A 25,215-nucleotide genomic window follows, 5' to 3' on the forward strand; every position below is an offset into this window, starting at 1 on the left:
ATCCTTTATCTGAATGGATCCAGAGCCTTACACTATAGAGAGATTTTTTAAGGAGTGCATGAAGCCTTCTGGGTTTGAAGAGATCACCCCCACCAAATTAAGACCTCAAACTGCCTCCATTTCAATACAATTCAGCAAACATTTATTAAAGACCTGCTCCCAGAAAACCTTTATGCTCTGTGTTGGGAATACAAAAATAAAATAAGTTGTATCCACCAGGTTCATAAAACTTACAATCTTAAGGTGATGAGGGAGGGGATGTGGGGAGTCTAAGACAGGTAAGGTGATTGTCATATGAGGCTGCATGTAACAAGTCCTAGCTAGGGAAATCAGGGGAGGCTTCGTGGAGTGGCTTTTTGAACTAAAGCATTGTCTCCAAGAGGCTCCGGTGAAAATGTACCTATCTACTCCATTTTGTCTTGGGTCAGCCCTACATCAGCTCTACCCTTACCCTGAGCATAGACTGTGCCAGATATACTGATCTCCTTTCGTGAGGCATTGGCAGAGAAAGCTGGGGAGATGGCAGAAGAGAGGAAGTGGGACAGATTCAACTTGGTTCTTTTTTTACCCCAAGACCATCATCATTCCAAATAGACAGAGCAGACAACAGCCACCATAAGGGGTGTGATGTCAGGGCTATGGGAAAGCCACTCCAGCTCCTCTCCAAATACTTCCCCAGTTCCTTATATCAAATGCCTGAAGTTCCATAACTAAAGCTTCATCCCTTGGGTTAAAGTCTAACAGACCCATCTCCTCTTCTCTTTCCCTGCACACAGTTGGCCCTCGAATGACCTCCGAGCCACAGTCACTGCTGGTGGACCTGGGCTCTGATGCTGTCTTCAATTGTGCCTGGACAGGGAACCCATCACTAACTATCGTGTGGATGAAACGTGGCTCTGGGGTGGTAGGTATCTAGCCCTTGGAAGACTAGGCACCACTGTCCTCAGGGACTCCTTCCTGCTGGACCCACTCTGGGAGCTGCTGTCTTTCCTGTTCTCAAACTGGATGACACTGTGCTATCCAGAAATTTAGTTTGGGGGGAGGGGGGAACGCCATCATTCAAAGGAAAAAGGATCCAATAAATGGTAGATGGAACCCCAAGTAACTGAGGTGTAGGTACACATTGTAAGTGAATCTATTATGATTTTAGGGATCACTAGGAAAGCACTTCCATCTCCCAGAAGATCTTCCCTACCAGGACACCAGAGTGCCTGAGATCCCCACCATTCACAACCATTCCATTGGGTTGAGCATTACACTCTCCCTTCTGGCTTCTTTTAAAAAGTAAATGCCCCTGGGAAGGGTAATAAATAATATGTGAATAAACTGACCTGTCCTTTGAAAGTCCAAGTGAGGGGCAGCTAGGTGGCACAGTGAAAAAAGCACTGGTCCTGGATTCAGGAGTACCTGAGTTCAAATCCGGCCTCAGACACTTGACACTTACTAGCTGTGTGACCCTGGGCAAGTCACTTAATCCTCATTGCCCCACCAAAAAAAAAAAAATCCAAGGGAAAGAATGGCAAAAATCCAGAGGCTAAAAGAAGGGAAAAGAACTGGGAGTGGGGTGTGCAGCAGGGAAAACAAATTCCAAGTAGGTCAACAGCTGATTCCCAAATGAGGAGGGATAATTGCAAGGAAAAGCCAGAACACAGCCATGGAGAGGACCCATAACCCCATGACCTCTCAATTTGTAACTAAACCCAATCTAGGAGACTATATCCCACCCCCACTATCACCACACACACACACACACACACACAGGTACGTACGTATATGCACACACAAGTGCACCTGCACACAGAGCCATAACTATATATGGAACTCCTGATTTGGAATTAGGGAGAAAAGATTCAAATCTCAGCTCTGCTACTTAGTAACTTTGGCCAACTCATTGAATCTCCCTGGGTTTCAGTTTCCTCATCCATAAAATAAGGGAGTTGGTTTAGATTATTTCTAAACTCCCTTCCTGCTCTACATCCCATGAAACCTACCACTGATGGAATCACTTTCTCCTGCACAGATCCCAGACATCACATTTTTCTTTGATTGGTTTGTTTTGGGTGGTTTTTTTTTTTTTTAGAAAACTGAGGCTAGATTTTCTGAAATAAAGTGAAACCACTTGACCTTTTCTGTTTCCGTCAGACTGTGTCTTCTCCAGCATCCCTAGGGGGTGCCAGGGGGCAGAGTGGCTTTTTCCCTGCTCCTGGTATCTGACCTTCTCTATCCTCTCCCAGGTCTTGAGCAATGAAAACACCCTGACTCTGAAAACTGTCCGACAAGAGGATGCAGGCAAATATGTGTGCCGAGCTGTTGTTCCCCGAGTGGGCGCCGGGGAGAGAGAGGTCTCACTGACTGTCAATGGTAACATCCCAGGCCCATTTTCCTGGAGGGGTGGTAGCAAGGAGGGAAATAGAATCTATAAGACCATATTTGGCCCACATTGGGGTTTGCAGAAGGTCCATGAAGTCCTACCCTCTCAATACAAGTCCCACTTTTCTCCCTAAATGACATTAGTAGAATGAATGAATGAATGCAAAACCATTTGTTAAGTGCTTGCTTTATACCAAGCACTGTCCTAAATGATGACTCTCCCAAAAAACCCTTGAAGAAGATGATATTTGAGTTGGGGCAGGAGGTAGGTGGGAAGAGAGAATTCCAGGCATAAGGGGACAGCCACAGAAAAGGCTTGGAATCAGGAGATGAAGAATCATATGTAAGGAGTGGCAAGCAAACCAGTGTCACCAGACCACAGAATAGGTAGAGGAGAGTAAAATCAATCAATCAATAAACATTTTCAGTGCCTACTATGTGCCAGGCACTGTGCAAAGTAGTAGGTATATAAAAAAAGACAAAAACAGTTCCTACCCTCAAAAGTTTACAATCTATAACTAAAATGTAAGAAAACTGGAAGGATAAGAAAGGACCAAGTTGTGGAGGGTCCCTACAAGGCAAACAGAGAGATTTATATTTGATCCTGAAGGTGATAGGAAGCCATTAAAATTTATTAGGCAGGGAAGGAGGGAGGGAATGATCAGACCTGCTTCAGGAAAACCACTTGAGCATCTGAATGGAGGATAGACTATATTGAGGAAAGACTCAAATCAGGAGGGGAAAGGAGGACAGTACAGAAGTTCCAGAGATAAAAAGGCTAAAACCTCTGGGGCATGACCTCTGAGAGTGGTCAAAAACCAATAGCAGGATGAGTGGGAGGCACCCATATAGTCTTAGACACTGTATAACATATCCCTGGAGTCAGGAGAACTGATCTTGAGCAAATAACTTCATAGTAATAATAGCTAATGGCTAGCACTTATATAGCACTTTGTTTGCAAAGCTTTTTATATCAATGATCTCATTTGATCTCTCCTAACCTCAGTTTCCTCATCTATAAAGTGGAGATAATAATGCTTTATAGTACCCACCTCTGAGAGTCATGAGGAAAGCTCTTTGAAAAATCCCCAAGCATTATTAATTCTAATTGTTATTGCTCTTGTTGTTATCGTCCCCTTGCTTCTCCTAAGAGCTCCCTCACATTGTCCCCAGTCCATGCCTGATATTTCCCACTGCATCCTGTTTCTGCTTGGTGTCATGGGACAGAAGCATTGGGCTGACCCCCAGAAATAGCACAGAGACGGTCCATCTTCCCAGGCCCCCGCTGTCCTGACACAAGGCTCTGTAGCAGTCACTGGACACTGTCCACTGGCAGCTGCCCTCTCCTCAGTCACCTTGGATACAGGCTCTTCCTGAAGTACTGTGGGTCTGTTCAACCAGCCAGCTGCATCACTCAGTGATTCAGAGTCATAGAATGTCCCATAGTGAGTGCCCTATGATTATTCTGCCCCAAACCTTGGAGTCTTAAGGAGCAGGTCTATCTGGGCCTAGATCCTGTCTCAGTCAGGGTCCAAAAGCTTGCAGCCCTCTTGCCTTTTCTAGTGTCCCCAGGATGCCACCAATAAACTGTCACTGCGGGGCTAAAAATAACAGCATCTGATCGCGCCTCCGTTTATATCCATGGCAACAGAGGCTAGAGTCTTTTCCTGCCCGTAAGCTGTCTGACACTTTGCTCAGCCATCACCCTGCTGCCACCTCTAGGGAAAAGAAAGTGGTCCTGAGCTCGGTACAGCCAGTCCCATTCAGGCACTGCTGGCTATAGAATCATGGACCATCTGCTACAGAAGGGTCCTCAGGGTTCATAGAATCTAACTCCTATCCCAATGGCTGAATTCCCTTCACAACATCCTTGACAAGTGATCACCTAGTTTTTGCTTGAATACCACCAGTGTTGCAGAACTATCAGACTGTGCCATGCTGAGTTTTAAAAAAGTTCTTCCATATCATCTGACTTTTGCTTCCCTATAATTTTCATCCATTGAGAGAGACATAGATGAGGAGGAAGATGAGGGTAGATTGATAGATAGACAGACGGATGGAGAGATGGATGGATGGAGAGATGGGATAAATAGATTGATAGGATAAATAGATGGGAGAGATGGAGGGAAAGAGAAACAGACATACAGACAGACCTTAATTTTCCCCTTTGGAACCTAGAAAAATAAATCTAATCCCTCTTTTCATATGATAATCCTCCAAGTACATGAAAACAGTTTCCATGTCTCTAGTTGCAGTTCCATCAAACAGCTCTCACAGGACAACTTCCAGTCTCTTCACCATCCTAGGCTCCAGATTCTTCTCAATTGTCCTTCTCTGGTGTGTGTTCTGACCAAAATAGAATGTAACAGCACTCTCTTGTCTCTTGACCTGAACACTCTACTTCTGTTAATGCTGCCTAAAATCAAATTAGATTTGAGGAAGGGGGAATGGTGTGCAAACATATTCATTGTAGACTCACTGAGCTCCCAGTCCATTAAATTCCCCTGGTTTCAGTTATAGTTGGGTCTAGAAGCAGCACTCAGTCCTACGCTTACTGTCCTTCAGGCTGAAACTCCCAACTCACAGACGTTAGTCCCAGATACCCCTTCGTTAAGTCCATTAACCTGGATTATTGGACAACAAGAAAAAGAAAAAAAACCTCCTCTGAGGAAATACATCAGGAGCACTTCATGTGGACAGGACTTGGGAGAGAGGCAAAATAGTAGACTGTATAGCAAGCCAGCTCCATAGTTAAGAAGACTAGCTTCAAATTCAGCCTCTGACACAAGCTGGCTGTGTGACCAGAGTCAAGTTCACTTAATTTCTCAGTACTCTCAGACATGTTTCTATAATTCTGAGTGTTGATTTGCGTTGTTAGAGCTTTCCTCCTGGAGAGTTCTTTACACCAATGAAATCATAGATCCAGTAAATTTTTTAAAGAATTTGAGAAAGGGAGTGGAAGATCAATATTACAAATATCCCTTTAAGAGTTCAAGCAACAGAGTTTGCTCCTAAGAGAACTTCCCAAGATGGCAGCCCCATTGGGTAAAGGAGATTCACTCACTCTCCTGGATACTCTGCCTAATGGCCATACTTTGGAAAGTCCCTCTTTTCCACCTGTGCAGAAAGATCCCAGGAGCCCAACAGCATAGCTACTATTCCAATTCCACAACCAACTTGGCAGAAGAAAAGGGAAACCTACTAAGTAAAAAGGCCAGCCAAGGTGCTGAACCATCATGATAAGGGTATTAAAAACCATTTATTAATGTGTGGTAAGAATTGACTTACCCAGTGCTAGGAGATGAGTGACAAGACCCTTTCTAGCCAGTGGCCTGGGCTAAGGAGCTACATTTTCCTTGTTGTTGTCTGGAGAATGGATGAGCATTAAATAGAGCTTGGCCCATTGGAGAGGGGCCTAGGGAGCTATTGAGTCTAAATATCAACATCAGACTAAGCCTTCCACCAAAACAGAATCCTGGTTTGGAGGTGAGGGAGGGAGAGGATGGCTGCTGATGCCACTGTGTGAAATGAAACAGGTGTGCAAACATATTCATTGTAGACTCACTGAGCTCCCAGTCCATTAAATTCCCCTGGTTTCAGTTATAGTTGGGTCTAGAAGCAGCACTCAGTCCTACGCTTACTGTCCTCCAGGCTGAAACTCCCAACTCACAGACGTTAGTCCCAGATACCTCAGCTTCCATCTCAGAGCATATTAAGGTCTCACCTGATTCATCTCAAAAATCTGAGTCAGTAGTGATCTAGGCTTAGCCTACCTGCCAACCATGAAACCTAGTCTCCATGGGAGGCAGACATATCCTACTTTCTAATTCTGACTTCCTTCCTGATTTCCCTTCAGTCCCTCTGCCCAGTGGGCAAAATACATTCACTTGTCTGCTAGCTCTTACAGCTACTGAGAATCCCTGGCCCTAGTGGAAGGAGGTTTGGGGGGAGAGTTTATGAGTTAGAGTACCATTAATTAATCAACTTACCAATCACCATTTATTAAGTGCTTAGTATGTGCCAGGCATTGTGCTAAGTGCTGGAGATAGACGAGGCAAAAGTTCCTGCTCTCAAGGACTTTGCAATCTTTTTGAAGGAGACAATATGAAAATAAATATATACAAAGCAAGAAATAAATATGAAATAATTAACAGAGGGAAGCCACTAGAATTACGATAGATTGGGAAAGGCTTCCTGTAAAAGATGAGATTTTAGTTGGGACTTAAATGAAAGTCAGTAAGCCAGTGACCGTCAGTACCATGGACAGGAGCCGTCCAGTTTCCTGGCTTGCTGGTTAGAAAGACAAAACCTCAGCCTTTCTGGCCTGGGAGACTCTTAGAGCTCAGAGATCCCTCCTCAGCCCCACACTTAATGAGAACTTCACTTTTCTCCTTCCTCTCCACCTCACTTCTATCCTGCAGTCAGTCTCCATCATAAACGCCCTAGTATTTTTTCCCCTTAGCTGCGAGCTGCTCATAGAAATGCAAATCTGTTTTAATTAAAGGGGCTAATAAACAACAATTATGTTTGCAGCGATTTTTGTTTTGTTCCCAATGTAATTTACTATTCTCTGCACCCTTCATCCCAGCCTTCTTTGCTTTATTTTATGAGAAATGAACTCCCATCTCCCCCCTCATGAATACTATAGAAGCATTCAGAGAAGACTCCCAGCCACTACCTTGGCACAAAATTCCCATGGAGTACCACATAGACCATGTCCATACTGCAAAGGCCTCAGTGATTCTAGTTTTCTATTCTAGGTGAAACTGGAGGTAGAATTAAAAGGGGGAATCAGGAACCCAATATAGGAACTCTTCTATTCCCTGGTGGTCACTTGTACCCAGGACCAACTGGCACTTTCTGATATCTTAATTCCCATCCCATTTCTCTTCTCTCTCCCATCTCTGTTCTAACCTCTCTCTCAGCAAATGCATTGCTCTCCTGAGACCCAAGACATACCACATCCCCACCTCCTCCCAGACAAAGGCATCATGGTATGGCAGAAAGAATATTGATTTGGGAGTCAGAAGACCATGTAGCCTCTCTGGGCTTCAGTTTTCCCATCTGAGAAATAAGGGAATTTGACTAGATGATGCCTAAGATCCTAATAATGGCTGTCATGTGGAAGTAGAGCAAATACAAAATGATCTGTTTGGCATTCAAAGCTCTTCATACCATAACCCCCTCTTACCTTTCCAGTCTTCTTATACCTCATTCCTTGCCACATACTCTTTGATCCAGTGACACTGGCCTCCTGTCTGTTCCATGAACAAGGCACTCCATCTCTTGGCTCCAGGCATTCTCTCTGTCTCCCATGCCTGGAATACTCTCCCATCTCCACTCTGACTGCTGACCTTCCTGGCATCCTATAAGTCTCAACTAAAATTCACCTTCTACAAGAAGCCTTCTCCAACTCCTCTTTAAGTCTAGTGCCTTCCCTCTGTTCATTATTCGCTATTTATCCTTCATATAGCTTGCTCCATATATATTTGTTTGCATGTGTAAGCTCCTTGAAGTCAGGGACTGTCTTTTGCCTCTTTTTTATGCAGCACTTAACACAGTGCCTGGTAAAGAGCAGGTGCTTAATAAATGTTGATTGATTTACTGATTGAAGAAGGATAGACTTATTCTACTTGGCCCCAGTGGGCAAAACTAGGAGCAATAAATAGAAGATGAAAATAAGCCAACAAGCTTAAGAGGCAGCATACCATAGTAGATAGAGCCTTATAGCCAGGAAGACCCAGGTTCAAGTCTCACCTCTGACACATCCTTGTCATGTGACCCTGGCTAAGTCATTTAGCTTGAAGCAACTCTCTAATACTATAAGTTGCATAAAATGTGCTGACCTGCTTTGGTGGAGGGTGTTTCCTCATGTGGAAGTTCCCAATGCCAGTGAAATGGCAGGTGCAGCCCCTAACTCTGTTAAAAAAAAAAAACCTCCTTGGCAATTTGAACCATCCAAAAGTAGACTGACCTGCCTTCAGAGGTCATGAGATCCCCCTGACAAAAGGTCTTCAAGCAAAAGGTGAATTTTGTCCAGGTGCAAGCTGGATTCCCTGGTCTTTGAGGTTGCTTCCAACTCTGAGTTTCCATGATTCCTTTCCACCCTCAAATCCCATCTAGCTCTAAAACATGGTCCACTCAGACCTGTCTATCCCTTTCCCCCTTAAGACTGAAAGCTTCTGATTGTTTTCCCAATCAAGAGCACCTTGACTAAATTCAATATACATTTAACCCTTTCCTTTGTGTCAGGCACTGTCCTAGGTACTAGTGGATGACCCAGCTTCTCCTTAGGTAGGCTTGTGTGTCCTCTGTTTCATAAGGAAGCAGTCTTGGGAGTCACCTCCATTCACCAAGTGGGATCAGCCAACCCTGGCATCTGTGTATGGCATTATTACCTGCACAGGAAGTACCCAATTTGCCAAAGAATTGTGTTCCAAAAGTCTGTAAGTAAGTTTAGGAGAACTTGTAATATATTTGCCTAGGACACCATCTATATAACAGCAATCAATAGTGGTTAGGTTCCCAGACTAGCTCACAAAAACCTCTTTGATCCATAAAGTATCAGAGATACCTTAGAACCTAATCCCTATTTATAACTTTGCTCCTGTGGGAAAGTTCATTCCAAGGTCCAACTTAGGACTCCAAGCAATGGAGTCTTGCCCTGGCCACAACATCCACAGAATGTGTCCTGTGAGTCCCAAACATTTAGGAAAGGGTCCCAACAGGGGAGAGAAATCCCGAGGCTACAGTGGCTGAGAAGCAATGGTTCCAAAGGCAATAGTAATAACATTTCAGCAAAGGGGAAATCCTGTGGTCACTCCAACAAGGAGGCAAACCCCAACTAGGGCAACCCTTTTTTTAATTAGTTACACTTGGATATCAGGTATTCATTAGTTGGAAACTCATTATACAGCCAAAATGAATTACTCATTAGTCAGTGTACAAAATGCCTAAATGACATCCAATAATGAGAGATATCTGGGCAATAAACATCTTCAGGTTTTCAAAGGCTATTAGAGAACCATCACAACTGCTCCTCTCTGTCACTACTGCAGTCAGAATTGGAAGTAATAGTTTCACCCTGCAACACGAAAGACTTAGATAAGCTCTAAGGAAGAACTCTCTGACAGGAAAAACTGTTGACTGGGTGGCCTTTTCAAGCACTCCTTATATTGATTTTCTGTAGAAAACAGATGCCACAGAGCAGGTAAGAAAACTAGAGTGATTTCAGGGGCTAGAGTTGGGTGGGATAAGGCAAAAGGTGGTTGTAGAATCATATTCCATTGCCTATACTTGAAGCAGCTAGGTAGCACAGTGCATAGAGTACTGGACTTGGCGACAGGAAGTGCTGAATTCAAGTATGGCCTCAGACACTATTTGTATAGCCCTGGACAAGTAACCTAACCTCTGTTTGCCTCAGTTTGCTCATCTGTAAATATGGAGATAATAATAGCACCTACTTCCCAGAGTTGCTGTGAGGATAAAATGAGATAATATTTGTGAAACACTTTGCAAACCTTAAAGTGATATATAAATGTTAGCTACTACTTAAATAATTACAAATTCTTGTGATTGTACATATAAATCTATACCAAATTGCTTGCTGTCTTGGGAAGGGGGGAGGGAGGGGAGGGAGGAAGAAAAATTTGAAACTAGAGATCATAAAAACAAATGTTGAAAACTATCTCTACATGTAACTGTAAAATAATAAAATACTTTTATGAAAAAAATTTAAATAATAATTACAAATTCTTAACATTCAGGAGCAACATTGTATGTAGAGGAAAGAGCACATTCAGAAGACCCAGGTTCAAGTCCTGACTCTACCACTCTCTTGTTATTTGCCTGGGCAATTCACTTTTACCTGTATCTAAGCCTCCCTGTCCTCTTCCGTAAAAATGGAAATAATGGGGGGCAGCTAGGTGGCACAGTGGATAAAGCAATGGCCTTGGATTCAGGAGTAGCTGAGTTCAAATCCCGCCTCAGACACTTGACACTTACTAGCTGTGTGACCCTGGGCAAGTCACTTAACCCTCATTGCCCCGCAAAAAAAAAAAAAAATGGAAATAATGCTGCCACTACCTCACAAAGTTGTTACTCAGGGAGGATGTTGTTTTTGTTTTTGTTTTTTATTTAAAGCAATAGATGAATGTGAACTATTATGATTATCTATATGGGACCATTTGGGTGGAGTTGGAAGCCCAAATGCCCCAATACCTCCACAGGTCCAAGTTGTCAGGGTGATCTGGCAGATCACCTTAGCGGATTCACCCTCTTCTGACCAGCCATTTCCAGAGAGATGATGCTGTTTGTGTTAGGCAAGATCTCCCCCTGCTGGCTATCTTTAGAATGGCATTAGTTGCAGGGGCTGGACCACATCAGAGGAAATATGAGTGACAATGGTAGCATTTTAAGAGTGCACTGTGACCACAGTGAATAGAAAACAGTCCTCAGAGTCGGGATGACTTGGGTTCAGATCCTGCCTTTGACACACGCCGGCCTGGCTACACAAGCCTGGACTTAATCTCTCAGTGCTCCTAGACTCTAAGCTTCAGAACCATTTTAGAGAGGCATAGGCGCTCCTCAGAGACCCAGACAAATAAGAGCAGCATGGGCTTCCTTCTCTTCCCCAACCCCTGCTGCCAGGTGCTCATCTCTATGTCCCAGAAGACTGCATTCCTGAGAGTTTGTGGTCAGTCGGGCCCCAGGAAGTGGGTATGAAGAAGGGAAGAAACTGGAGGCGTTCTCCCTAATATGTGTGGGGATCTTTCCCCACAGGGCCACCCATCATCTCTAGCACCCAGACCCAGCATGCCTTGCATGGCGAGAAAGGGCAAATCAAATGCTTTATCCGGAGCACCCCTCCACCAGACCGAATCGTGAGTAAACTTAGCCGCCTGATAACAGTCGCTTCTCTCTGGCCTGTGCCACAATATAGAAGAGAGGGCCAGACTGAAACACAGACACACAAAGTGAGGACTGGGGAAAGGGACTGGACCAGAAGTGAGAATCATTCAATCCACACACATCTGTCAAGTAACTACTATGAGCCAGGCCCCAGGCATAGATTCAAAGGCAAAAATAGAATAGCCCCTACCCTTAAGGAGCTTATAGTCTATAAAGATCTGCCCCAAGATTTGCTCCTAACTAGTTGTGTGACATTGGACATGTCAAATAAGGTCTCTCAACCCGAGCTTCCTCATCCACAAGCTAGCCATAAACCTGCCTGATATTTCAGAAGATTGTTGTTAAGCTAAAATGAGACAGATGATCCCAAAAGTACTAATGACCTGGTCAGTTTTTTCCACCTTAGAGGGCATTTTTTTAAGTGGGAACTATTATCAGTAGTTTGCTAACCCATAAAGTTCATTTTTGCCCATAATGTAGCATGGGGGTCCTTAACCAGGAGTCCCTGGACTTCATGGATAGATTTCAAGTGGTATATACATTTGGATTGGAGGGAACAATCATTATTTTCACTAACCTCTCACTCGAAATTGGTATTTCCTTCCATTATTTAAAACATCTTTCTAAGAGCTTACTGCCTTTTCTAAAACATCTTTCTAAAAGGGGGTTGATAAGCTTCACCAGACTGTGTCTATAACATTTTTTAAATGGTTAAGCCCCCCCCACCTTGAACATTTGTAACAATACCATAAGAAACCATGGGTTTTGTCACCATATTAACCCTCTATTCACAGACACAAATTGTAATGTCTCTTACACATCAGCAGGTAATCTCTGTGAGTTGCTATGACTTAAAGACTTCTATGTCCCTCCTGGTTCTGGGACTCCTTAAACTTAGTTAATGTGGTCCATGGAGAACAGCCATATACCAACATCAGACCAGCTTAGCAGGCCTAAACATGAGTAGATAGATACTCTCCACACCAAATTAAACATCCAGGCTGCAAGAGCTGGGCTGCTGGAGTCTTGTTTGTCTAGTTCCTTTGTCAGGAGTGCAGGAAATGTGTGTGAAGGTACTTTTTTATGAACGTAAATACTGTTTTGCTGGAACAGCTACAGAGACCAAGGGATAGCACAGGCAAAGACTACCGTGGGTGGGGAGAGGCCAGAGGCTTATTTCAGAGGGTTGACAAATCCACATGTGTATCTGGAGCTGTGATTTGGTCTTTATATAGCTACAGAGTACTTCAAAGCACTACTGAATGGTACTAGTTTTGTCATCATCTAGTTTCCTTAAATCAATAGCTTCTAATACAACAACTGCTGTCATGTGGGGAGAGCCAGTGGTATCATGGAAAGTTCACTAAACTCCAGGTTCCAGGTCAAATCTAGCACTCATTTGCAGCCTTGGACAAGTCATTTAACCTCTGTGCCTCATCTCCCTCACACATATAATGAAAGAATTGGGCTGGAGAAGGATTAACCTGTCCTCCATGAACTTTTTTTTTACTATTTTGATCACTGTATTTCAATATAATGATGTTTCATTTGTAATCCTATCTATTTTATGCATTTAAAAATAACATTCTAAGAATGTCCATATAGGCTGCCACAGTGATCCATGACACAAAAAATGTTAACAACACCTGGATCAGCTGATTACTAAAGTGCTTTCAAGCTATAACCCTCTATGATCCTGCATAATCATATTGTTAAGCACCCACCCTGCCTTTTCTTGCACATACTTCACTATTGTCCTGTACACATATTCTAACACATACCAGCATCCAAGCGAGGAATGACTACACTCCTACACTTTCGAATTACACACACACACATATTTCTACGCACTTATTTACCTTTCTGTTCATCCATATCCCTAAGTACTCACCTCCATGCTGTCTCATAAATCTAATCTTTTACGGGCAGATCTGTATAAATTCACCCCCAGGAAACACGGTATGATGGAAAGAATAATGGCTTCTGAATTGGGGGACCTGAGTTCAAATTCAAACTGTCTTGGTTTTACCTGTGTGACCTTGTGCAAGTCACTTTACCATTCTTGATTTTGTTTTCCCCATTTGTACAGGGAGGGGGGTTGTACAGGTCCCCTTATGTTTCTAGATCTATGATACAATGGACACACGCAGGTACTAACACCTCTCCACACAAGCAAACATAGAGTCCTATTCAGAAGACACTCTGAAGGATGTCATTTATCCATAGAGCTCTCTAGAATGAATGTACGTGTGTTTATATGAGAATGACTCTGTCTCTATATATGTAGGTATATGATGCTGAATGCCCATGTTTATGCATCTGTAAGATCTGTTCCTGTAGGTACGTGCTTCTGTTGAAGTCAAACAGGTTCCCCAAAGCAGACAGACCAAATGTCAAGCTGTTACTCCCTACCCAATCTAGAAAAGTATACATCCCCAAGGGCAAATGCCTCCTGACAGTAGCCCTACCTCAAACTCTTGACTCCAATATGTGTGCATAAAAAAACTCAGAAACTTGGGGACTCGAGGTGGAAGGCATGAGTGATGCCCTCTTGCTTAAGATGGCACAGATGTGGGAGCAGCTAGGTGGCGCAGTGGATAGAGCACCGGCCCTGGAGTCAGGAGTACCTGAGTTCAAATCTGGCCTCAGACACTTAACACTTACTAGCTGTGTGACCCTGGGCAAGTCACTTAACCCCAATTGACTCACTAAAAAAAAAAAAAACAACAACAACAAGATGGCGTGGATGTGGGGGGCAGCTAGGTGGCACAATGAATAAAGCACCAGCCCTGGATTCAAGAGGACCTGAGTTCAAATCTGACCTCAGACTCTTGACACTCACTAGCTGTGTGACCCTGGGCAAGTGACTTAACCCCCACTGCCTCGGAAAAAAAAAAAAAAAGATGGCTTGAATGACTAATCTTGATCTTTTCCCCTCCCTTCCTAGGCCTGGTCTTGGAAGGAGAATGTCCTTGAGTCAGGGACCTCAGGGCGTTATACAGTTGAGACAGTCAGCACTGAAGAGGGGGTCATCTCCACACTGACCATCAGCAACATCGTTCGGGCTGACTTCCAGACCATCTATAACTGCACAGCCTGGAATAGCTTTGGCTCTGACACAGAGATAATACGGCTCAAGGAACAAGGTGGGCGCTGCTCAGAAAGTTGCGAAGTGGGAGAAGAGAATCTGGGTGCAGGGTCCCTGATGCAGGGCTGGATAGGGAAGTCTGTTGGGAAACTGGAACACCTGAGGCAAAATTCTACCAGTATTGTGGAGAGACAGAACAGGTCTCCGAGGATAGACCAGTTTGGCAAAAATGGAGGCTTCAGCCCATGACAAATGTCAAGATAACAGGACTCAAGTTCTTTTCTTGACTTTCATGTATGTCCTTGAGAAAGACTATTGGCCCACTGTGCAAGACTGAATCAACTTCCTCAAGGCAGGCCAAGCAGCAGCCAAATAGTAGCAGCTTGAATGCCTACAGTTCCTTCTCCCGTTTTTACAAAAATTCCCAGTCACACACCCCATTGCCATGGTGGCTGGTCCTATGCTTAAGGGGAGTGATCTGGGGTCTAACAATGGCCACTAGGGGGCAGAGTGGGTGTTGGTATGATGGAATCACTGGATCTGCCTTTAAGAAAGAAAATAGGGAAAGTAGCCCATCTCCATGAGAGTTCCAACAGGATGCCCAACCTTGGGCGAATGGGCAAGAAAGAACCCTTCTCTGTGAGGGCTGTCTGAAGTTTGACAAGCACACCGAATTAGATATGCCTGCTGAAAAGACTTGGCTTGTACTAAACGGGTGGGTTTAGGGCAACCAAGCTGGAAGGAAGGCAAAGCTTAAGGGGGAGGATGAAGGGTCCTCACTCCCCATTTATGACCCAGATGTCTAGTTACTCCCAGCTCTAGGACCAGAAACGCAACAGAGGCAGCCACGGTCAGCTCTCCAGTGGCATGGGGACAGGGAATAGCTGCAGATTAGGTGTGTGCGATCTCTGAGATGCCCACTCAGTGCAAAGATGCTTTTAGTTGAACCCTGACCAAGAGCTGAACCCAAACTCCAAAGCGAGTGGGTTCTTCTGGATGCCAATCAAGGATGTGGCCACAGCTGGGCACTCAGGAAAAGCACCATGCCCAGAACTCCTGTTAGGGAGCCATGGGGCAGGAAGTGAGATGCTTAGGAACAACTCACGTTCAGTTTCTGCCAACCGGTCCCAGCTAATTGCTTGCAGGTCAGGTCATATGACCACCTTCCAGAGTTTCAAGCTACAACTGCTCTGGCCCCCTAAAAAAGTTCAGGATTCTCCCTTCCCCCACCCCCAGAAGAAACGCTCTATAGGTGATCCACACTGAACAGACCAGCCCTAACCCTGACTTCCTTGAAAGGCTGTATTGGGTACAGAAGGCAGAGTAGTCGGGGTTAAGCCATGCCCTTCCCAGCTCTGTGCACCCAGACCCTGATAGGAGATTCCTAACATTATTATTATTAGGAACCTGAAATAGGTTCCTCTGATACTCAGTGCCATCATGCTTGTCTCCTGGCATCCATCCTCCTAATAGTAGTTCTAGTTGACATGATTATTGGCACATAATTTGCATGACATCATCCCCATGTCATCCCAAAGCCCCTTAGCCTCTTCTTGCGTGTCCCCCTTATGTTTGGTCCTTGCTTTTCTCCCTTCCCGAGCCCTCTACCCAGTGTCCCCAGCCCTTGTTGCTTTTCTCACCCCCACCCACCCACCCACCTTGTTCCCCCACCTTGGTGTCTCTAACTCTGGCTGAATAAATTCTAAATTTGATTCTGCAGGGCTGAGCCTGATGGGTGGTCTAGGAGTGATGATTAGGAAGTGTTCCCTTCTAGCATTCAGCCAGGTCCTCCCAGCTAGTTTGCCCCTTACCCCGACCCCGGCCCAGGTGTGGACACTTGCTTTATTTCCAAACAGGTACGGAAATGAAGTCGGGAGCTGGGCTGGAAGCAGGTATGAAAGGAGCTGCCCAGGGGAGGGGAGGGAAGGGCCTGGTTGGCTAAGTGGGGAGGAAACCTCAGAAGAGATGGAGGCTCTTGCAGGCCCCAGAATGACTGCTCCCCCAATTTAGGGAGGATTTCTGCAACTTGTTATAGGGAGCAGGAATAGAGGCTCTCCTTCCTCACCTCAACATGGGTCAGAACAGGAACCTGGGGACCTGATCTTGTCAATGCTTAGGGAGCAGGCCTGGCCCTTGAGTTGTCACCACTGCCTGCACCCCCTCCCATCCCTCTCATCCAGGGTCTGCTCCTCTTTCTCTGACCACTCACCTTTCTTAGGAGCAGCTCTGACGTTTGCCCTTTGTGCCCCTGGAGATCACTCCCCTTGCCCTAGCCTCCTGCCTGGCCCTGGACTCCCAGAAGGCCTCAGTCTTTTTATAGTTAGCAGCCACTTGCCTGTCACTTGCCAGAATGCTCAGGATCCTGCCGTCTCCACCTCTGGTGTGTGCTGAGCATCTATGCCCTCTTACCTGGGGATCACCTGCCTGATATTTGGCACCTTGTAGTCAGATTTAGGTCACTGGGCAGTGCCCATCTCCCCATTAACCTGACAACAAACTTGGTACCAAAGCTCCTATGCTTGGATGAGTTCTGTCCTAGTGCCATGCAGAAACAACATGAGGGAGGTTTGGTACAAAACCTAAAAAGGAAATCAGAGCCCAGACAGAAGACAGGAAGCCTTTTCCCCATTGGCCTGACAGGAACTGTGCTGGTGTCCTGGGTACCTCTATGCCCTGTCCTCTTATAGATCCTGCCAACCACCTTGGCTACCTCAGCCTCAGCAGGACTTGGGGAAGTGCTGGGTTCTCCAGCCATGTATGTGAAGTTTGAACCTCTTCCTACCCTATCTTTACCTTCTTGTATTTAATGGTGGTTTGTAGTTTAAAAAGCCCACATTTGCTGGATCTCATTTAATCTTTACAACAGCCCTGGAAGGTAGGTAGTGAAAGCGTTATCCCCTTTGTAAGTAAGAAAATAGGGGCTCAGAGAGTCTTACGTGACTTGCCCGATGTTTCATTAAGGAGGGGGCTGGTCTTTGAACCCAATTCTTCTGACCAAAAACCCAGGCCTCTTTCCAGTGTCTTCCTAGCCCAATAAGTGCTTGTTGCATTAGATTTCTCCTAGACCAGGCTGGTGCTCAGAGCCAACATACTCTATTGAGTGCCCCATGCACATTCCCAGGGGCATTGGCACCAGCTCAGGAGAGCCGCTAGGAGCCAGGCAGAGGCAGTGCCTGGCTAGAGGTTAAACACTATTATCTTCCTCCCACTGTTGGGTCATGACCCATAGGATAATATTCCTACTGGCACCCCTGCAGAGAGCTTCCATTGGCAGAGTAGAAAAGTATCTCTTACCTGTCTTCATTTTCCATCTGTCTGCTAACAGTCATTCCCAGCTCCTCTAAGTCTCCCTTCTCATTGCAAGGACTCCTAGTGCCAGGTAGAGGAAAGGATTGGGGTAACAGATCATTTTTCCCCATCTCTCCCATATTTCCCTCTACCCACCCATTGGGGAACAAAAAAAGGAGCCCCGGCCCGCACGGTTAGATGATCAAAATAATCTATGTAGGCAGATTCCCAGTATGGCAGGTCCCCAGCCAGAGTCTCAGGTCCTTAGGCCACTACTATCTCTCTTTCCTCTTGGAGGGGGGGGGGGGGCGCGGGAAGGACTCCAGAGATCCCTGTAGCCTTCCTGGGCATGCACTACCAAGGTGGAGGGTTAGAAAGAAAAAGCTAGGGGAAGGCTGAGATTCTGGCTGCTGGAGGCATTGAGTCAAGCCAGAATAGCCACCAAACCACTTTCATTCTTGAGGATCTTTACCTGCTTTCTGACTTCCTGTCCTGGTGAGATGCTCCAGGGACACCATGGCATAGTGGAAAGAGTTAGGAACTGTCATCCAGGAAACTGATCTGCCACTAACAGGTTGTAAGCTCCTGAACAAGTCTTCTTCCTTCTTGGGGTTTAAGTTTCATAACCCAGAGAAGGAGAAGATTAGACTAGATGTTCCCCAAAGTCCCTTCCCGCTCTAACATTCAGTGATTTGGTACCTGATGGGCTGACATGCTACTGGCTCCCCTAGATTGGGTAAACCTTTCTACCTTGGAGAGATTAAGGGCCAAGACTTCCTAAAAGAATAATGTGAGGGCAGCTAGGTGGCGCAGTGGATAAAGCACCAGCCCTGGATTCAGGAGGACCTGAGTTCAAATCCGATCTCGGACACTTGATACTAGCTGTGTGACCCTGGGCAAGTCACTTAACCCTCATTACCCACAAAAAAAAAGAATAATGTGAGTCAGTAATCCATTCTCTGCTCCTCACAGCTCCCCTACTCCAAGATCCCAGAGAGGGAAAGGGCTAGATACCTTCTTGCTTGAGTCAGGTCAGAATGCAAGGGGCAGAGATATCACAAGGAGAGCTAGACAGACCAGTAGAGAAAGAAAGAATAGCAGAGAATTCAGAAGACCAGTTTATATTAGAAAAACATGGCTGGATGGGGGAGAAAAGAGGAGAGGAAGTGTCTCTCTTGGACTGAGGGGGAGGGTCCCCTTTGCTTCCTGAAAGTTGTCCCACTGTCCTCTCCCTGGCTACTCTGTGTGGGCTCCAAGTCCATAGAAAACAATCTATGGGTGAGATAATAATCCTGATCCTACCCCATCCACCTCTATCTCTGAGAGGGAGAAGTGCATCTATTGAAGATGGCACAGCTATGAAATTCTCCAGAAGTTTCTCCCACTGAGTTATGCTGCCCATGCATCCACTTGTCCATCCATTCTGTGCTGCCTGGAAACTTGGCAGACAATGGCAGAGACTGTCAAGGTTTTTCCAAGACAGGCAAATAAAACCAGGCTGTTGATTCTCTCCTGTCTAGGGTCCTGACTGGCAGATTCTTTGACTATCTTATTTGTCCTTCATTCACTCACTACCCAAAGGCATCCTTCCCTTGCCCCAATCATTCCTCACCTTCTGCCTTTCAGAACTCTTCTCCTACCAGTGACTAGTTCCTGTCCCTTTGCTCCCACTTCCTTCAGCACGTCTGCCCTTTACCCCACAGTGTTTGTACCTGCTAGTCCTCACCCACCAGTCCCAATCCCCTCTTCAGTTCCTCCTGTCACCTTCATACCACTTCCCTCCCTTCGTAGCCCCCTAGCCACAGTTCTTCTGCAACAGTGGTCCTAGATCAGTCTGACCTAGGTGGGACTCTACCATAAACTACCCAATCTCCATTTCCCAGGAAGGAGGGAGGTCTATTTAAGTGTGGCCCCCTCCTCAACCTGTGAGGGGCTCTACTCACACCAACAGTGGTAGGGAAGAGTGGAACGGAGTAACTGAGGTGAGTTTCCCAACACCACCACCATAATTGGCACTTTCTTCTTTCCTACAGAATCCGTGCCAATGTCTGTCATCATTGGGGTAGCAGTGGGAGCTGGCGTGGCCTTCCTTGTCCTCATGGCAACCATTGTGGCCTTCTGCTGTGCCCGTTCCCAGAGAAGTATGGAGGAGAAGGGGATCTGGGGTCTTCTCAGGGTCAGAGTGGGAGGGTGAGAATATAGCCAGAGTTCGAGCACTCAACTTTGAGTAGGTCCTCTGGTTGGAAGAGCAGTAAACAGGGGACACTGATCACAATATGGCCAACATTTATGAACAATTTCCATCTGTGTATAAAGCCCTGCCCTGTTTGCTAGGCAGAGATGCAATGCAGAAAGGAGGAGAAGGTGGAGGAGAAGGAAAAAGAGCAGGAGGAGGAGAAGGGGGCGGTGGGGAGGAGATTTGCTTTTTGCCCTTCCAACCTAATACACGAAACTAGGCAAAACACACACTTGAAACAGTCCTAAAGAAAGAATGCAAGGAATGTATACCAACAAGTACAAACACTATGCAATTATATGGCAACATATGCATAAAAGTGGCCAGAAGGAATGTTAGGAGTAAGTAGTTGAAGGAACTGCGAATTCTTTGCCTGGAAAGAAGAGGGGGGGGGAGGAGTTTATGGTGGAGGAGGAGAACCACACATGATAATTATCTTCCCTTAAGTCACTGAAAAGAGGATTACGCTGTCTATTTCCAAAGAACAGAAGTTTTAAATCAGTGAATAGAACTTATAAAAAAGCCAAATGGGCTCAACAGAAGAAGGAATTTTCAAACAATTATTGCTGTCTGAAAATAGGATGGGCTGCCCGGTGAAGTAGCAACCTCATCACTAGAACTGTATTCAGATGAAGAGTGAATTACCACCCGCCAGGGCTATTACAGAAGATACTCCTACACTGGGTGGGAGGTTGAACTAAATGACAATTAAGGTCTCTTTCCATTCTAATATTCCCTGATTGTGTGAATGGAGTGAACAAGCCCAGGTGGAGATAGCCTGAGAAAGCTTGCCCCACAGAGTGAGTTTTGAGCAGTTTTGAAGGACAGGACATACATTAATTGGCAGAAAGGAAACAAGAAATGGTGGGATATGAGGAAGGTTTTACAAGCAAGTGTGAAGGCTCAAAAATGGAAGCAAAAATGTAGGAACCAAGACTGGAAAGAGGCTCAAACATCTGAAACTGCACCTGAAACCCTGCCCTACCTGAAGTTTTCTTTTACTCTCCTTCTAGTGGTTCTGAGCCACCATAGAGCTATTGGATTCCTGGCTTCTTCCTCCTGTCACTGGGCCACCAAGCCCCACATGACCACAAAGGCAGCATTTCCCAATCCAAACTGTGTCTCTAAACAGTAAAATAATATAAATTCTTTGTCTCTGACTGCTCAGCTCCATGGAATGGGAACTCCCCAAGGCTCAAGCCAAGTTACCTTTGTAGGTTTTAAGTAGTAAGGGGGGGGAGGGGCAGCTAGGCAGCAAAGTGGATAAAGCACCAGCCCTGGATTCAGGAGGACCTGAGTTCAAATTTGGCCTCAGACACTTGATACTCACTAGCTGTGTGACCCTGGGCAAGTCACTTAACCAGAAGAAGAAGGAGGAGGAGGAGGAGGAGGAGGAGGAGGAGGAGGAGGAGGAAAAGAAGAAAGGGAAATTTATACAGAACCTTCTATGTAGATGCACTGGACCTTTTACAAATAGGCACTATTATTATCCCCATTTTACAGTTAAGGAAACTGAGGCAAATAGAGGTTAAATAACATGGCCAGGGTCACATAACCAGTAAATATGTAAGTTCAAATTTGAGCTCAGGTCTTCCTGACTTTAGGCCCAGTGCTCCATCTACCGAGCCAGTTAGCTGCCTCTTAAAGGTAAGGACCTTTGGTCATAAGAAGTTTACGAATTGCTAAAAAAAAAATTCCCAGAGATCAGTGGTTGGGAAACACTGTTCTATTCACCTGAAAATATTTTAGATCTTAAAAAGAAATAACTAACAATTGAAGAAGGAAAGTAAAATCAAACAATTAACAAAGTAGATAGATTGGATTGAGGGAAGGATGGAAAGAGAGAAAAAGTTGTCAATATAAACATAAGCAAACAAGACAGTGCCTGCCCTCAAGAAGTTTACATTCTAAAGGGAGAAGACGGCACATAGTGGGGTACAGGCATTTTATCTTAAGTTATCTAGAATCTAGCCCTTGATGGCTGACACCATTTTCCAGGGCTAACCTGCCCCTGTCTCTATAGATCTGATCCCACTCTCAATCTTGCCTTGCCCGTGCTCCCTAACCCGTAAAGCAGGCCTTTGGCTTCATGAGCTTCTAGGCCTAGCCTCCCCATCTGGTCAGCTGCTAGCATTCCTGGAGATGGTCCCAGACATAGCTACACCTAGCCAACTCCTCAAACTGACTCCTTTTCATTTCTGATTTCCAAACTCTGACTGCAGTTTCTCCCTCTCGGTCCATTTGCAGAATTGCTGACGACAGCAGCAGAATCCGATGAGTATTTCACACCTTTCCTAGCCCTGCTCCCAGCTCCGCCCTTTCCCTAGCCTCACAATTGATAGTGCACAATTGTTTAAAACTTCCAGTAACAACATCATTCAATTGCCAATAAAGGAAGGGTCCTTTCATCACACAAGGCATGAGGAAAAGTGATCAGGTTTGGTGATTGGAGTGACTACAACCCTGGACTATAGCCACTGTGTGAAGGCAAATGACAAAGCCAGAAGTCAGCCAGGAGGTGTAGAAGACAGGGAAGCTGAAGCTGATGTGTGCCCCAAGAGGGTTTCTTTGGAGGTAGAGAAGAACTGAGAGGTCAAGTTCCCCAACAGTAAATCTCCTGAACTAGGATGCCCATGAAATACCTAGAGACAGCTAGGTAGCGAAATCTGAACTTAGATTCAGTAGGTCAATAACCATTTATTAAGTGCCTAATATGTATCAGACACTAAAATAAACTTTGGAGTCAAAAAGACCTCAGTTCAAATCCAGCTTCAAAAATTTACTAACTGTGTGACCCTGGGCAAGCCACAACCTCAGTTGCCTCATCTGTAAACTGGGCAGAATAATAGCACATATCTCCCATAGTATTTGTAAAGTGCACAAGCCTTAAAGTGCTATGTAAGTGCTGGCTATTATTATAATTCCCCACTTAAATACTAGAGTCTGGAGGACCCTAAAATATGTTCTGTGCTCTTTGAGTAATTCCTTAGGGATCACTGGACACCTGGTCGACACACAGTTCAAATGCTGGGGACCCAGATATCCACAAACAAGAAGTCTACATTTTCAAATCAAGGCTATTTGCGCATGAGTCCTCTATAACTAAGGATCGAAGAGCTGCTGGACGGAGGGTGCTTTGTTCAAAAAGACCAGCCCCCCCCCCCACTGCAGCTATTGGGAACAGGGAAAGATACCAAGAACAAAGACAAATGACCAGAATGGCTCCCTGTGGAGGAGTGAGGGCAAGGCAGCTTTATCATCTGTCCTTTTCCACTCTCTGCTCAGATCTGAAAGGTGTTGTGTCAGCAAAGAATGACATCCGGGTGGAGATTGTCCACAAGGAGCCCACCTCTGGGAGAGATGCTGAGGAGCACCCCACCATCAAGCAGCTGATGGTAAAAATGTTGTCTCTTGCCCCCCCCCCCCGTTCATCCCCACGTGCACTCAGACCTCAGGGTTCTGGGCATGGGGGAGATAGTAGCTAGCAGTTCAATTCAACAAACAGAGAGCAAGTCCCACCCCACAATCAAGGCAAATGACCGGATGTAGCAGCAGGTCCAGGGACTCAGCCCCAGAAAAAAAGGCATTTCTTTCACAGACTTCTAAAAAAATAACCAATTGCCTTATGGGGCAAGGAGAGGGCTTCAATGGTAACTTAATGTTTCCCTAGATAAGTGCTGGAACTGGCAGGAAAGCCCACAGATGATCCCTTCCATGAAGGCCATTAGTTGGCATCCCTAGGGATGTGGACAAGGCTGACTTCCCATCCTGACAGCCTCCCACTTGAGCTCCCCACTGTGTCCTCCAGGACACCACTACATTCCCTAGGAAGATCAATGGATGTGCTCTGGCACAGGGGAAGTCTGAGAGGTTCAGATCCAAACCAACCCTGTTACGTCTTTCAGTCCCCACACCCACCCATACTGTGGTCTCATGGCCAAGGAAAGACATCTTTGCAGGGTTGTCTATGGGTGGAGGAGCAGGAAGGATCCCAGAATAAATAAGAATCAGGGTAATCCTAGGAGAGAGGAAAGGGCAGGGTAAGAAAGGGATGGGGCAGAAGAGAAATGTTATTGCCCCTCCCTAAAACTTTATGAAGATGCCAATTAGAGGGAGGGATGGGAAGCAGGAAAGAGGCCCTATTCATAGAATAGGCAGGGACCTTGGACAAGTTTCACAAGTGAGATGTGAGAAATGAAAGTGATATGTGTTCAGAAGGTATGTGTCATGGTGGTCATAAATTCAATATAACAAAAGCATATGGAGCATCTACCATTACTGCCATGGACACAAGTTTATCATTAACCTTATGTCTCATTATTGTCCATCTTCTGGCAGATACTCACTAGGGCAGGGCCTCTGATTTATAGCTAATATTTGATTTCCATTTAATTGGAAAGCAGAGCCTTTAGAAGGTAACTTCCCCAAGGCCCAAACCAAGGCAAGTAGAGTCCTAAGATCCCCATTGCCCTCTATCTCTTCTCCCAGGATGGGACTGGGAAGAAAAAATAATAAAGTCTGAGATTTCATCTGAGATTCTCTACCCTTCAGCGAAAGTAGCTGGGGAAAGTACCATCTCCGACTCTCTGATGTCTCTATTTTACACCCACCCCGCTGTTAAGGGCTAAAATTCTAGCTAGTCTGTCTAAAATATCTAATGAGTGGTCGCCAATAAATTATAAGCTTTAGCAAGAGTTAGACTTTTAAGCATTTATTAAGGAGAATAAGAATTTGGTAAAGAGAGAGAGAAAAGCCTAGATTCCTATCTATTAAAGGGAGAGCACATTTCTAGCTCCGCTCTCCACCAGAGTCCAGAGGAAAGAGCCCGAGACTGAGCGCCAGTCTCTTCCTTCATCCTCCCACTAGCCCGCGTCACTTCCTGACTCCTGGTCTTGCCCTCAAAGACCTTCCCTTCATGGGCAGAACTCCTCTACAGTAAGTATCCAGCAGGTGGCGTTATTCCAATCGTTACAGTCCCCCCTGTTGTTCCTCAAGAAACAAAATGTTTCCTTGACGGAACAGTAAAAAGAATATAATAACTATTGCTAACTAATAATATGTGAACGACAATATAGAAAAGGAAGAGAGGAAAGTTTTGTCCAGAGGGGCGATTTTTTTTTTTTGTCCTCATGAACCGACGCTTTGACATTAGTCTTGCAAAGGGAGGGCCTCTGCAGAGAATACATGTTACAGATGGTGTATATTATAACAGAAAGAGAAAAAAACCAACAAAAACAACAAATCAAAACTGTTCATTTAAAGTCTCTGAAAGTCTTTTCTCAGATGTCCTCTAGGTGTAGTCGTAGAATGGAAGTCTCTTCAG

General features: G+C 45.3%; 1 protein-coding gene across 3 annotated transcripts in view; it reads left to right on the plus strand.

Annotated features, from left to right (window-relative positions):
- KIRREL3 (kirre like nephrin family adhesion molecule 3) overlaps nucleotides 1-25,215 on the plus strand; it is a 781,754-nt gene that overhangs the window by 749,486 nt on the left and 7,053 nt on the right. Inside the window, exons 10-16 of one of the 3 annotated variants that reach the window (XM_043996443.1) lie at nucleotides 777-904; nucleotides 2,235-2,361; nucleotides 11,152-11,252; nucleotides 14,228-14,426; nucleotides 16,225-16,260; nucleotides 19,690-19,797; nucleotides 23,178-23,287. In XM_043996443.1, the coding sequence (XP_043852378.1) occupies nucleotides 777-904; nucleotides 2,235-2,361; nucleotides 11,152-11,252; nucleotides 14,228-14,426; nucleotides 16,225-16,260; nucleotides 19,690-19,797; nucleotides 23,178-23,287 (809 nt within the window). The remainder of the gene's footprint in view (nucleotides 1-776; nucleotides 905-2,234; nucleotides 2,362-11,151; nucleotides 11,253-14,227; nucleotides 14,427-16,224; nucleotides 16,261-19,689; nucleotides 19,798-23,177; nucleotides 23,288-25,215) is intronic. The other 2 variants (XM_043996444.1, XM_043996445.1) reach the window with 2 other exon arrangements.

Source organism: Dromiciops gliroides, chromosome 3 (assembly GCF_019393635.1).
Source record: "Dromiciops gliroides isolate mDroGli1 chromosome 3, mDroGli1.pri, whole genome shotgun sequence".
Classification (NCBI taxonomy): domain Eukaryota; kingdom Metazoa; phylum Chordata; class Mammalia; order Microbiotheria; family Microbiotheriidae; genus Dromiciops; species Dromiciops gliroides.